The sequence below is a fragment of the Gloeophyllum trabeum genome (genome assembly GCF_000344685.1).
Source record: "Gloeophyllum trabeum ATCC 11539 unplaced genomic scaffold GLOTRscaffold_00008, whole genome shotgun sequence".
In the NCBI taxonomy this organism is placed as follows: Eukaryota; Fungi; Basidiomycota; class Agaricomycetes; order Gloeophyllales; family Gloeophyllaceae; genus Gloeophyllum; species Gloeophyllum trabeum.
The window spans coordinates 18935-32124 of NW_006920417.1; the positions used below are offsets into that span (position 1 = coordinate 18935).

Sequence of the window (13190 nt, forward strand, 5' to 3'; positions counted from 1 at the left end):
GCCGGCCCCGTCACACCTGCGCATGCGATAGACTCGCTTAAGATGTCCCTTCCATACGTACGGGATGTTAACTTGTGGTAGTGATATTGCATGGATGAACTGACTTTGATACAGACTCGTCACTCAGTACGTTCGTCATGACTCTGGGGCCATGCTATTCTGGCTCGGACCTTGGGCAGTACGTACTACATAGTACTCTCATCCGCAGGTTTTGGAACACAACTCGACTGCTCTACGCCGCTAATGGCGCATTCCACGGCGACTTGAATCAACAACAACATCTCATTCCAGAGCGAAAGCGCAATGTACTCAAGTCAGAACGCAGATTTCTGTCGGTCTTGTTCGTCAGAAGGCACTCTACATGTCTCAGGAGAGCCAGGCATTCGACAGATATTGGGACTGGAACAGACCGAAATTCGAATGAGAGGTTGTCGTTCCCACTGGCATAGCCACTGCCAGTCAAACTCACCGTCCGATGGACACGCGAGCCTATCATAGCGCAGAGAGACACGTGCGAGAAGCACAGCCACTATAGAGCCGACTCTCTTCAGCTTGAGCTCGCGATCGACTCTTCGCTGGCCTTCCAAACGAGCTGCAATCCATCTCAAAGTACTTACAGTGCCTTGCATAAGAAACTGAACATCGCATTTCCGCGCGCGTTGTTTGTCCGCGCCAAATATACCCTTTTCGGGTATCGGCAAATGTGCGGCAAAGACCCATCCAGAGGGAGGGTAGCTAGGCATACAGCTGGGGGCAGAGTATAATGATTTACAGCTCTTAGTGTAGTTGTAGAATATACATCTCATGCATTCTCTGAAGCCTTTTGAGCCCTCTCGGGGTGTCCTCCAGTCCCTGCCCAGCAAGCGGTCCCGCGAGAGGCCTTCCGGACCTACCCGAAAAGGGTATATTTGGCGCGAACAAACAACGCGCGCGGAAATGCGATGTTCAGTTTCTTATGCAAGGCACTGTAAGAATTACCCGAATGCTCCTAGTCTATACTACACTTGATGCTGAGACTCCACAGTCAGTGCATCGATCTCTACTCCTCCCATGTCCAGGAACTATGAATATTGCCCAGTCGTCGAGCTGTCAAGCGCAAGTGGGTTTATGTAGTCGGCGTACAGCACGGATCATTACTCGTGCCGTTCGTTGGTGGCCCAGTCGCCTTCGTCCCACCGTCCCCGACGTTCCGCAGAGCTCTGTTCCTGAAATATGACTCCGGACCCGCCAAGTCCGGTTACGGCGGGCGCGATGTGGGTCGAACAGTCGGTGCAGCCACCAAGCGATGGAGTATAACTGGGCGGTACCGCTTGCGCTTATGACTGCTTCGAGGCAGCTTCCCATTGCCAGCGCGCCAGGATCCCCATCATGAAGGCATCGCGGGTTGCGTTCTTCTTGTTCACGGCGTACTGCGCTATTGCGGTGCCGAACCGTAAGGCGTATGACCCCCTGGGAGATATCAACATCGAGGCCGGGGATATCAAGCTGACCTTTATCCCATACGGTGCGACGTTGAAGGTGGGGACTGTCATTACCCAGAAATACTCCAGTTTATTGACCATGTTTCGTCCACAGAACTTGTATGTCAAGGATCGCTGGGGGCAGACAAGAGATATCGCACTGGGTTACGATGATCCTGTGAGTATACCCTCCTATAACCGTGCGAGCAGCGGGTCCTGACTTCGTTCAGAAACTCTATGTTGCCGACGTCACCCACACCCCGCGCTTCAACACCCAAATAGGGTACGCTGTTATCCCCTTCATCCCACTTATCTAACCTTTCTTCCCCTCCACAGCCGCTACGCCGACCGCCTCGCGTATGCCTCCTTCACACTCGACGGCGTCACCTACAACACGACCGTCAACGGGCACTCGAAGGTTGACCCGAACGTCCCCGTCACGTTCCACGGCGGCGTCGGCTTCGACTACCGCAACTTCAGCGTCGTGGCGCACACGAAGGACTCGCTCACGCTGCACTACTTCTCGCCCGACGGCGAGTCGGGCTTCCCAGGCGATGTGGATTTCTATGTGAAGCATACGGTGAGGAAGCCGGCAGTGTGGGAGGCGCAGATGTCTGCCAAGTTCTCCAAGTGCGCATACACTCTTTATTCCTTGTTTAACCCCGGCTCATGTTGATGGTGACTTGTTCCTGCTAGGCGCACGCCTTTCATGCCCACCACGCACCTCTATGTCCAGCTGAACGCGTACAACGCGTCCGAGCCAGGCTCGCTCAACCACACCATCTTCATCAACAGCACCAAGTACCAAGCCACCGACGACAACTTCTTCAGCACCGCCGAGATTGTGCCCATCGCGAAGGGCGCGCCCGAAGACTTCAGCACGCCGAAGCAGCTCGGAAAAGGATTCGATGTGGACCAGTGCGGGGTGAACTGCACGGGGTATGATACGTACTTTGTGTACGAACCGTATAAGCCGAAGCAGACGGTTGCGAGTGCATGGAGCGATGCTTCTGGAATTCGGTGAGCTTTCCTAGTGCGCGATTCTCGCCTGGGTTCAAACTAATGACTGGATCCTAGCATGGATATTTCCACTGACCAGATCGGCACCGCGTTCTACACATGCGGCGAGCTCACGAGCGGGACCTGCCCGCGCAAGGCCGCGCACGGTGGTGGCTTCTACGAGCAGAGCAGCTGCGTAAGCATCCATCCATTCTCCCCCACCATTTCCCCCTACCCTGCTCCCGGCTGATTCCGTCGTGCAGATCTTCTTCGAGCAGCAGAGCTACGTGAACGCGGTCAACCTGCAGGGTCAGCTGCCAGACGACACGATCTTCGGCCCGCACAAGCCGTACTTCTCCACGAGCACGTATTCGTTTAGCACGCTTCCTTGAGGTTTGGGTTACGGGCAGGTCGAGGGCGATGGTGGTGGTGGTGGAGGAGGGCATGGACTACTATAAGTTAATGTTGCTGGTATTTATGCATAGAGTAGGGAATGGGATTTAATAGTCGATCACACACATCCGTTTGTTGAGTGAGACTTGGTGTGGCGAGGTTAGGGCCTCCGATCAAAGCGGCTGCGTCCGCCTCTGTGAGATACCTGTCCCTGCAGTTTGCAGCCGTTTGCAGATTGATGGGCCCACTTTTCAAAAATCATTTACAGTCGGACCACGTCGGACGAGCAATTGTAAGTCCCCGAGAGACGGAAACCAGACCATTTGGACTTCCCCACCTTCTTCCGACGTCCCTGGCACCCACTCCGACCCACTCCGACTATACGCGATTTTCTGACTTGGTGGTCTATCGATCTGCAAACGGCTGTGAGCTTCTCCGTAGGCCGTCGTGAGCTCTCTCCCTGATATTATAATGGCTACACCAGGTTGGTGCCGAGGACGGTGCCAGCGAGATACAGTCCCTGGAGATCGTCTGACACTGACTTGTCAGCATCATAATCGAACAAAATCATCGAAGACGTGGGTTGTAGCAGCTTTGAACACCTGGTCGAATAGATGTCCTTGGAATCAGCTCTGACCGCATGTACGGTCCTCCAGCATGCAATACAACGTATGAGCCATACCTTTGCTCCCCGCATATCGGAGTCCCACTGTAATACCCTATCATTATGGAGTTCAGGTCAAGTTATTATTGCTGGAATACTCCGTTTCCAGCGTCCCTCCTCGTTCTACGCATATGTCTTCATACGCCACTCTACCAGACAATCCGCACCCTTCAATCGGGCAGGATAGTCTCAAGGCTGTAAATTGCAAAATGCGGTGTGCCATACATATGGATTCTCCGGAATAACATGATAACCAACCAATTGACGGTAGTCAGACCCTAGACCCCGAAAGAGATATCCCACTCTCGGTCAACGACCCAATAGCCCCTTACCCGTCCAAGCTATGACTTGACCCTAGCTCTGCCCGCCTTGCTTGGTCCAGCCATACCCTGGGTACAAAACCTTTCCCTCGAGCGCTGCGACCAGTTTCGCCCATCGCCCACCATGCCACTCACTTACGGCCTTCCACTCAGGAGACTCTCTCCCAAGGAGGTTCCTGGCGCATACCAAAAGAGCAGCGACTACGATATCTGCCCAGGCAGGCGTGTCTCCCATCAGGAGTACCTTCCCATTGTCCGCTTTCTCATACCACCCGTTTACGACCTCGAAAGCTGCCTGAACTTTCCGCCACCGTTCTTCCGGCCTTACCGAGTCCACCAGTGCCAGCAGGTCCCCGCGGATGGTGCGGAAGTACCGCTCGCTGGGCGGATTCAGAGCAGACACGCTGAGCGGCCCGATGGTAAACATGCACGGGAAGTAGACGCTGTCCATGAATGCTTTGTTGAAGGCGGCATGCAGACCTTCTGTGCCGGCTGGGATTATTTGGCGATCCGTGGGGTAAGTCGCATCTAGGTATTCGGCAATGGCGTAAGAGTCTGCGATCGCCTTCTTCGTGGATGGGTCGTAAATCACAGGTAGAGTGTACCTGGGAGTGCCGTCCGCCTCAGTGCTTGTGGGGGGAGCGCCGATCTTCTTGCACTCTGAGGGAATGTCAGGGTATTCCACCCAGACCGTCTTGAAAGGTAATCCCTTCAAGTTCAGTGCGAGCCTACAATATCCATATGATCAGCGCGGAATGCTAGGCGTAGGTCTGCGCCCTAAATGCTCTTTACCTTGTCTTCAGAGTATTAGGTAACCATGGTCCATTCTGAATCCTTCCGTGGTATGTCGTAGAGGAGGATTTCGGACATGGGGGCCCGTGCTAGTCGTTGCAAACTACGAGTGAACGCTCGCGCTTTCGCCTTTCTGTTGACACCTGTTCATTATTAAAATTCCCCGAGATACACGCCCAGCTGACTAGAGTCAGGCCACTGGCAGATCCTTGATTCAATGGCCGCAAGCGTAAGGTTCCTGACTCTCGCATGTTCATCGATCTGTCCCAAGCTACGTCATAAGCTTTCATCAGTCTGTACATGTGTGCCGAATTTGCGTATGGCGACCTTGTGGCGACGTGCTCGAAAGTCCTGAAGTGAGTGAAGACCTTTCTTCACGTTGGACGTCATCCACAGAAGCATGAGTTTACTCTACAGGACGACTCGAGCACGACGCCAATTCGTCCGATTGCAATTATTCGTCGAGAGCCGCCGCCAGTTTCCCCCATCTCCCTCCATGCCATCGACTCACGATCTGCCATTCTTTCGTGTCCCGCCCGCCTATATTCCTGACAGATAGGAAGAGCGCTGCTACAGCGACGTCCGCCCAGGATGACGAATCTCCCATCAGGAATACTTTCCCTTGCCCTGCTTTCTTGTACCAACCGTCAATAGTATCAAAAGCGGACTTCGCCTTCTGCAACTGTTCCTCCCGGTCGAGTGATTCTATTCTTGCCAATAGCTCCTTGCGAAGGCTTCGCAAGTACTGCTCGCTCGGCGGGTTCATGATTGACGCGTAGTATGTACCCACCGCGAACATCAGTGTGTAGAAGCCGATATCGTTGAATGCAGTGTAGAATGCCGCTTGCAGACCCTCAGTGCCGGATGGAATCAGCTGCCTGTCCGTAGGGTAAGTCGCGTCGAGATATTCGGCGATGGCGTAGGAATCCGCGACCGCTATCTTCGTTGACGGGTCGTAGATGGCGGGCAGGGTATACATGGGACTACCATCCGGCGTGCACCTCGTAGGAGGAGCGCCTATCTTCTTGCACTCTGAAGCAATATCCGGGTACTCCACCCAGACAGTCTTGAAAGGCAAGCCCTTGAATTTCAGAGCCAGTCTATGAAGGATCTGGAGTTAGGTCGAGCGTTCGACGTCGATCTCTGCATGAAGACAATGGTCCTCACCTTGCCTTCAGCGTATTAGGTGACCACGGACCATTCTCCGGGTCCTTCCTCGGGATGTCGTAGAGCAGTATTTCGGACATAGGCGTTGCAACTGGGAGCTCTCGAATGATACGCTCGCTTTTATTCATCAAGTGGATCTCGAATTCGGGAAGCCGACTAATCCGGTCTATTATTTGCGATGGCTGCCTAAGCAGACTTGATCTCCTGTAAGTTCGGGATTTTGCAATGCTTTGTTCGTGGATTATGTCGGCTGGTAACAATCAGTGGGAGATGCGGTTTCGGTGTCACTCTTACGAAAGTGAGGGCAGAGGATGGGGATAGGCGCTGTGCAGCTACGCTGCGGTACGCTATATCGTTCATCGACCATTCAAGCCAGTGGTTGACCCTGGTTATATGGCACACGTAGAGTAGTACTGCTGCTGGAGCGGACACGATTTCGAGTCGGAGAATATTGCTGACTGAGGCAATCATAGTGTAAGTGAATGGCCCCATGGACGTTCCTCATCGGAGAATGAAACAGTTTCATGGAATCGCGCATCCGGCAGCAAGAGACAACCAAAGGCATGCTGTAAGTACGTTATGTCGAAACATGCCAATGAAGATATATGTAGCTAGATTTGACAGGCACTGGCATAAGCGCGGCATCTGCCGATCGCATCGCTGAAGTCGACGAAAGGATCTCTCAGTAACTCAGATGAAAGGCGACCATAGTCTATTGCTTATCGATGCGTATTATACAATGCAATGCAATCTGTCATACAGAAACGTGATCATAAATGGCTTCGAGGATCGTGATGCTGCGGCCCCAAATCATGAATTCATGCAAGTCCCGCCGATGCCTTCCAGGCGGCATAGTAAGTGGACAGACCATCAACCAAACCGGGCTTCTTTGGCTGCCACCCGAGGAGAGCACGCGCAAGGTAAGGACGGAGGAGACAAGTGCAGGCAAGAGCGTCGTGGTAAGCTAGAAGACGAAAAGCGTCAGCGACGTGGGGAGCCCCCCGGATGAGATGAAAGACTCACGATGCTCGGGCTTAATCCATTCATAGGGACCCTTCGCACCGCTAACTTCGACCAACTTGTTCAGAACATCATCTTGAGACTCAGTGAAGTCGTTGGCAGCGTCGAAGATCTTGCCACCGACGAGCTGAGCCTTCTCGGCAGCCCGGAGGTACAAGTCGGCTAGGTCGTCGCAGTGGATGAGGGCGTAACGACCCCCGGGGGTACCGTACCAAGCCACTTTGCCCTTGCTCGCGCTCTCGAAGAGAGGCGCCAACAGCGAGCCGGAGCGACCGTAGAGAAGGGCAGGACGGATGACGATACCGTTCAAGACGGGGTCGTTGATCACACGCTGCTCCTGCTCAACTCGCCAAGCGACGAGAGGCATGGGCTTAGTGCAAGCTGTGGTGTCAGAGACGATCTCTGAACGGTTATCACCGTGCACCCAGGTGCCCGACGAGTAGATGTAGGTAAGCTTGGTCGCGTGGGGGGCACGGAGCTTCTTGGCAGCTTGGCTGACGGCGCTGAGGAGGTTGGCGGAGAGTGTCTTGATGTCAGCAGTGCCACCGACAGCGTCGATCAAAACGTCGATGGTGCCGAGGTACTTGGTCCAGTTGTCGAATTGATCAACTTCACAGATAATCGGGATAACTGCCAACACCTCTATCAGATCTAAGGTTATTGACCAAACGTTAGGTTACGCACTTTCTTCAGCGGCAAGCTGCTTGGCCTTTGCAGCTGAACGGGTAACACCATACACGGTGTGGCCTGCGCGGACGAAAGCCTGGGCGGCGGGCAACCCAATGAAACCGGAAGCGCTGTCGAGCAGACCACATCAGCACCCACAAAACCGATAACTTCTGCTCTCAGACTCACCCAAGTACGAGAACCTTCATTTTTGTAGTGGTGTGGTTGGTTGGGTTGTCCCTTGGCTTTCTGAGTAGAGAGGAGTCGGTCGATGTAGATTAACGCCCTCGACCAAGCCCTACTTATACTCTTACAGGCCGACGCTTCGAACCTACGATGACGTCCTGACCCATCTGATACTGTGATCATCGATGTAAGAACAAGATTATTTCATGTCATGTCTCGGATTCTACGTGGGTTGAAGGTTAAGATTAGAACCAAATACGAGACAACTGAATTCTTGAGACGTGTGTGGCGTGGACTCTGACACAACTTCCCACCGATTCCCGGTTAGCGCCCGTCGTGCACAGCATGTAACCCACAACGACGAGCTTGTTTCGCCTCTTCCTGCTGTGCTGCCCGACTTCTTTGACTGATGTTGTGGAGAAAACAGTCGCCACACTGATGAAGAATGATCAACGCGTAGGGCACGATGCTCATTCTAGGTGGGCCATCTGGTGATTCTGCTCGTTCGCCGACATTCTGCCCGTTTCGCTACTAGTTTCGGACGACTTAGTCCTGGTCCGAGCATACGCAGGTCTGCTGGGATCCTTTTACGTCGAGTGGCTGACATTCCTAGGGCTGCCATTGGCTCGTTGCGTCTGCCGCAATGCCAGAGTACGACCCGTGCTCCGCGAAGCCTGGAAGTTCTTATGCCTGCAGGTTCGACAGAGGAGGGTGGTTTACATAAGACTTGTATGCCTCCGCCAAATAATGCTAGTGCGTCGAGTGACCGATGCTAGTGCGCAAGTAGGCGAAGACAGAGATGGCAGATACGCTATACATGATGTCTAAAGGTGTTTTCATAAGGAGCTTATGCAGCAAGTCGACAAATGCCTGTGAGGTCGCATTCGCATTACTTACCACCTTCAGGTACAATCATATGCGCATGATTCACCTTCATCGAGGACGTTTGACGCTGTAAAATTACAGGAGGCGAGATTCGTTGTCGATTGCGGCGGAGCGTTTGAATCTCATCTAAGTGCCAGCCATGTTGATAGCTCGTGCGCCCTGCTTGGACTGAGGACCACAAGACGCAGCATCCCAGGTGAGCTTGTGACCCACGCTCACGAATCTATCGTTGGAGTTGAACAGACGTGCAGACTTTATCTCTGTGGAGCATCCTTCGCTCAGGCCGCTCTCGCTTCTTCCTAGGCATCGTCTCCGTCGAGTTGATATGGCGCCTGTATATTACAGATCAGCGAAGACTGAGGTGTTATACCCCATGATACCTGCTCCAGTGGCTGTTACGAAATCGTGGACTTCGTTAGCTTCTCAGACGTCAAGCATGTTTCTCATTAAACTTCATATCCGCGAGGTACGAGTTCGCTTGGCCACCTTACTCAACAGCCTTCTAACAAGTAAGTCAACGTTCTTTAAAGTCTGATTATAATTCTCTTTAACCCCTGGTTCACTGTCATCATGTGTGCATACGTCGATTGTCATCTTGTGCCGTCAGGGCCATGGAGTACGGTGAATACTTCGGTCGTCGCTCTATTCGTAGGTGCAGATCTTCGACCAGTATCAGCTGATAGTTCTAGCGCTCGCCATCCGCTTGTATTTTCCGGTCTTTCAGGCCGTGTTAACTCCGACTGCTGAAGGTAATTCACCGACGATCTGCCAATTGCAAGCTGAGGTACTGTGTGTTGCAGTCTCCGATTGTAATCGGATGCGCTCTTTTGCTATCGGGACGCCGTGATAACCGATGCCGTTTACGATGAATTAAGACGCCCTGATGCTATCCTATGGTATCCCAAATGGATAGTGACCTGCCTCCATGACTTCGCCGAGTCGTAAAGCTTCCTCGAGACAATCCGCTGCGCGCAGCAAAGATAAGATAGCCCTGATGGCCCCAAACCCTGGTATGCTTCATAAACGAATATAGTGTGCTTGGTATTGATCCGACATCCCTCTGTGAAGCCGACTTCCGGATCCACGACCTTGGTGTATAGTGACCTATTTTCAAATATACGCAACCTATTCGGTGCTTCCAACCCAGAGTACACTGGGGACGGTGTTCGTTCTTCCACCACGCCAACACCTCAATCACAACCGGAGCAAGGTTACTCAGAGAATAATCAAATCGGCCTAACACTACAAGCAGTGCCTCAACATGAAAGGTTAGGTTAGGATCCGAACCAGCGATGGCCGTTCAAGATGCTGGATGAGTAGCGTTTTCCACTCAAGGTGCGACAGCATGCCGATTAGAGGGCCCCGGATCTTGACCCCGCACTGTGCGGTCAACAGACGAATCAGCACGTGAAACAAGAAAAGCACCGGGTTGGGATCGGCGAACCCTACTTCCTAATCCGCTAGAGGTATGTTTATCGTGGAGAGCGAAGACCGAAACTTATCGCCCTTGCTAGCTTCGATCTTCGATTCTCTGAATAAGTAGACCGGGTCATCGCCGTTCGCCGAGATACGCACTGTGCAGAAGGACCTCGGGAGCGAAAGCCATGCTCCTGGGAGCATCGATCCGCCGCATTGCGAGTTTACCGTTCTACAAAGTTAGCACTAGTGAGTGTGTATGTATTATCGATGCGACCTTCAGTGCGGGGGAAGTTCGGCCGCGGCGCGGGCCTGATCCGCGGCTAATAGTCACTGACCGTTTTGGTGAGGCAAAGACGATCGGCACTCCTGCGCTGTTGCTTTACGTCCTTCTCTCCAGCAGGTTTTCATTCATGTGCTATACTTGGTAAGTACACTCAATATGCCCGGGTGACTGCGATGTTCCTATACTCCACTCACTGACCAACCTATTTCAGATTCATTGCTGATGACCTACGCTCAAAGTGCTGGAAGATATTTCGGTAGTGCATGCTGAGTTGAACATGGTAGCGCCCAAGTCGTGGAGCTACTGTCCAGTTAGCTCAAGGCATGTGTGCCGCATCGCCATTCTCTCAAACATTGTGGTGAATTCCCTCCTTTTCACTTCGAACGGTGAGTGGGAAGGTAAGACTACGGGAGAATGCTTAATCGCCGTGAACGTGGGCTCCTGATGTCCTGCAGACGTATACGCGTCTTTTAGTGCGATTCCATGGCGTTGCTCATCAACCTCTATATTCGGCGAGATCGGCCCGATCGAAGTCAGGGGTAGTGCTGCTGCGCGAGAACGCGGGCAGTCAGCATCTGGCAAATAATCCGCTATGGTGTGAACAGCACGTCTCCGGAAGTAAGTACGCGTCTACCATTCGTGACGGGATTTGAGGCGGGTAAACTACAGGCAATTTCTCCGCTGCGGCACTGGCGGTTCAGGCACGCTGCAGGCTGCCGGAAACGACAATCGCACGTCCCCGCGAGGAACAGTGCGGGCTGATGACCGTGCACTCTCCTTTCATCGAACAATTGCCCTAGGTTTGGGAACCCTTTGCTGTCTGTGACCGATGTGCCCGAGATAGACGCCACACCGACCTGTCAATATCGTGAAAGAACATTCAGCTATCCGATGCATCCGTGTCCTGAAGGTAGCGCGTTCAATGCTGGTCTATAGGTGTCGGATCATGCCACCCATCTTGGCCGTCCTCGCGAAGACATGCTGGCCCCATGACAAATCATGTTCACAAGGCAGTCAATAGGTGCTAATCCAGGACCGGAGCTGCTGCTGTTCGAAATCGCGTAACGATCCGGTATGAGAATAAGATGTGAGTTGCCGTAGAAGCTGCGTATAGCCGTAACTAACGCCAGTCCATAGGAACAGAGTCTCCAAATACAGGCATTCATCGACAGAAGCTATCATTCCGCTCGGTTCCCACGACTGAACTTAAGGTGTATATATGGGACTTGCCCTCACTCTGTTGCAATCTACAACTGTGTACTCTTCGACCTCACAACATGGGCGACGCTAACTTCGACTGTGTACCTGACCGCCTCCTGGCCTACTTCGCTGATTACAGGCCCTGCGCCTACGCTGACCCGGACTCCCCACCCTCACGCCCGTCTAGTGCTCTCAGTGGTGGCAGTGGCTCATCCTTCATCAATTACACCGACTCCGAAGGGGAGACAAGTTCCTCGAGCGCCCCAGACACTTACGTGCACCCCAGACTCGTCGCCAGTACCATGCTGAGAGACAAGAAGCGGTGCATATTGTGCGGATCGAAGAAAGAACTGACCGTGATACGCGTCACTGGTTCAGACGACGAGAAGCAAAGAGTGCGTGCTGTCTACACACTTAGCATGCAACCACTCACCTCGCTGTGCGATAAGATCTCATGGCTATTTTGTCTTGGACTCATCCCCGAGCACTTCCATCGTGACCACACTTCGAATCTCATGACCTGTGAGTATTTCCTTTATACCCCCGCGGAATTTGTCTTGCTCTACGAGCATCGCTAACGCGTGGTGAAGTATGCCGCCGACATGGTGTTGCTTATCGGTCACACGTATGGCGATTCGTGCCATGTAAGGAAGACAGGAGGGCTATGCTTGCGTATGAAAAACAGGATCGGATGGCGCGGCGGCAGAATTCCAGTCGAAAATCGCACATTGTAACGCGACAAGTGCCCAAGGTACTCATTATTTTCTTCTACTTTATACGAGCCACTGAGTATTGGATTCACAGCTCTCCCATCGGTTTGACTTGGCTATCTTCCAAGTAGCTCAAATGCCGGCATACGAATTCGCATCGGGACTTCCGGTTTCGACCAGTGTTGACCGAGGAAAGCGATCGTACGCAACATTACCAATTGAGCCGTACGCCGCCTTCAGTGCCACACTTGGCGTGGCCGGGTCCTGCTATTGGCCACCTCCGGACGCGTTCCTGGAGGACATCGAGAAAGACCTCCGTGATCTCAGAAATGCCTATAACGACTCGATATGACCAAAAAGTGGTATGCTCCTTTATACCCTCTGCAGCAGGTGTACGAGTAGTGTATTAACGCCCCTAGAATACCATAGTATTTTTTGCAGTCGTCGGCAGCGTTACCCCTACTCCGTCTGAGTGTCCACTCAGCCTAGTTTTGTGCACTTTGTGTACTTTTACTATCCTATGATTCACCCCTTCCCTCTGCTTCATTGAAGGGTCTGCCGATGCGCTTAGACTGGTACGTCCTCAGCAACCTCACGCATGATGTGACAGGCGATGCAACGTGAGTGCTCGGAGGACTCTGGTCAAGCTTAATTTGTCCCGGCGATGGAACTATCTCTCGATGGCTTTTACGAGTTGCCCTTGTTAGGTTGCATGTGTTCGGTCAACATCCGAGGCGGCTGAGGCGACATGGGGTGGACCGAATTGGACTACTCCTTCCCTATGCTGCTCGACATCGCAAAGGTTGGCTAGGACCCTGTAACCTTCTTTGGCGGCGCAATCACAACATATGATCCTTGGTCCGGGACGCCAAATCTGTGGGACTCGGTGCTTTTCCGATCGCAAACGCGTTGTACTGACCAGCGGCCAATACTTCAAATCCCATCTCCCACCTGCCTATTCCGCCTTTCTCGTTTGTCAGATCTTTACCTCTCAGGCATCTGCACTGCTGTCTTTCTGCCTGTACG

The 13190-nt window shown here is 52.9% G+C and overlaps 5 protein-coding genes across 5 annotated transcripts; 2 read left to right on the forward strand and 3 right to left on the reverse strand.

The window, feature by feature from the left end:
* Nucleotides 1-1839: 1839 nt before the first annotated feature.
* GLOTRDRAFT_43461 (galactose mutarotase-like protein) lies at nt 1840-2484 on the forward strand (the record flags this gene model as incomplete). Its single annotated transcript, XM_007868492.1, has 2 exons — nt 1840-2090; nt 2157-2484. Coding segments are annotated over 2 exons (579 nt in total), but the record flags the coding sequence as incomplete, so codon positions are not given.
* Nucleotides 2485-3811: 1327 nt separating this feature from the next.
* GLOTRDRAFT_76864 (uncharacterized protein) lies at nt 3812-5875 on the reverse strand (the record flags this gene model as incomplete). The annotated part of the gene is made up of 2 exons (XM_007868513.1): nt 3812-4564; nt 5796-5875. The coding sequence occupies 2 exons, from the start codon at nt 5873-5875 to the stop codon at nt 3871-3873; spliced, it is 774 nt and encodes a 257-aa protein (XP_007866704.1). The 3' UTR covers nt 3812-3870.
* Nucleotides 5876-6495: 620 nt separating this feature from the next.
* GLOTRDRAFT_76867 (NAD P-binding protein) lies at nt 6496-7838 on the reverse strand. Its single transcript, XM_007868514.1, has 4 exons — nt 7671-7838; nt 7500-7612; nt 6819-7445; nt 6496-6759 (listed from the first exon to the last, which is right to left on the reverse strand). Exons 1-4 carry the CDS (start codon nt 7688-7690, stop codon nt 6614-6616), a joined length of 906 nt encoding a protein of 301 aa, XP_007866705.1. The 5' UTR covers nt 7691-7838; the 3' UTR covers nt 6496-6613.
* Nucleotides 7839-11091: 3253 nt separating this feature from the next.
* On the reverse strand, nt 11092-11426 carry GLOTRDRAFT_100144 (uncharacterized protein). The gene is made up of 2 exons (XM_007868515.1): nt 11392-11426; nt 11092-11341 (listed from the first exon to the last, which is right to left on the reverse strand). Exons 1-2 carry the CDS (start codon nt 11414-11416, stop codon nt 11199-11201), a joined length of 168 nt encoding a protein of 55 aa, XP_007866706.1. The 5' UTR covers nt 11417-11426; the 3' UTR covers nt 11092-11198.
* A 105-nt stretch (nt 11427-11531) lies between these two features.
* Nucleotides 11532-12516, forward strand: GLOTRDRAFT_93914 (uncharacterized protein; the record flags this gene model as incomplete). Its single annotated transcript, XM_007868516.1, has 3 exons — nt 11532-11976; nt 12045-12205; nt 12259-12516. 3 exons carry the CDS (start codon nt 11532-11534, stop codon nt 12514-12516), a joined length of 864 nt encoding a protein of 287 aa, XP_007866707.1.
* Between the last annotated feature and the right edge of the window lie 674 nt (nt 12517-13190).

What these genes read in the sequence shown, in the direction of transcription:
- GLOTRDRAFT_76867 (XM_007868514.1), bottom strand. Translation starts at nt 7,690, where the DNA reads ATGAAGGTTCTCGTACTTGG. An exon ending in ATGAAGGTTCTCGTACTTGG is followed by an intron (nt 7,613 to 7,670) that starts GTGAGTCTGAGA and finishes TCTGCTCGACAG; the next exon opens with CGCTTCCGGTTTCATTGGGT. An exon ending in GCAGCTTGCCGCTGAAGAAA is followed by an intron (nt 7,446 to 7,499) that starts GTGCGTAACCTA and finishes AGGTGTTGGCAG; the next exon opens with TTATCCCGATTATCTGTGAA.
- GLOTRDRAFT_100144 (XM_007868515.1), bottom strand. Translation starts at nt 11,416, where the DNA reads ATGCCTGTATTTGGAGACTCTGTTC. An exon ending in TGTATTTGGAGACTCTGTTC is followed by an intron (nt 11,342 to 11,391) that starts CTATGGACTGGC and finishes ACGGCAACTCAC; the next exon opens with ATCTTATTCTCATACCGGAT.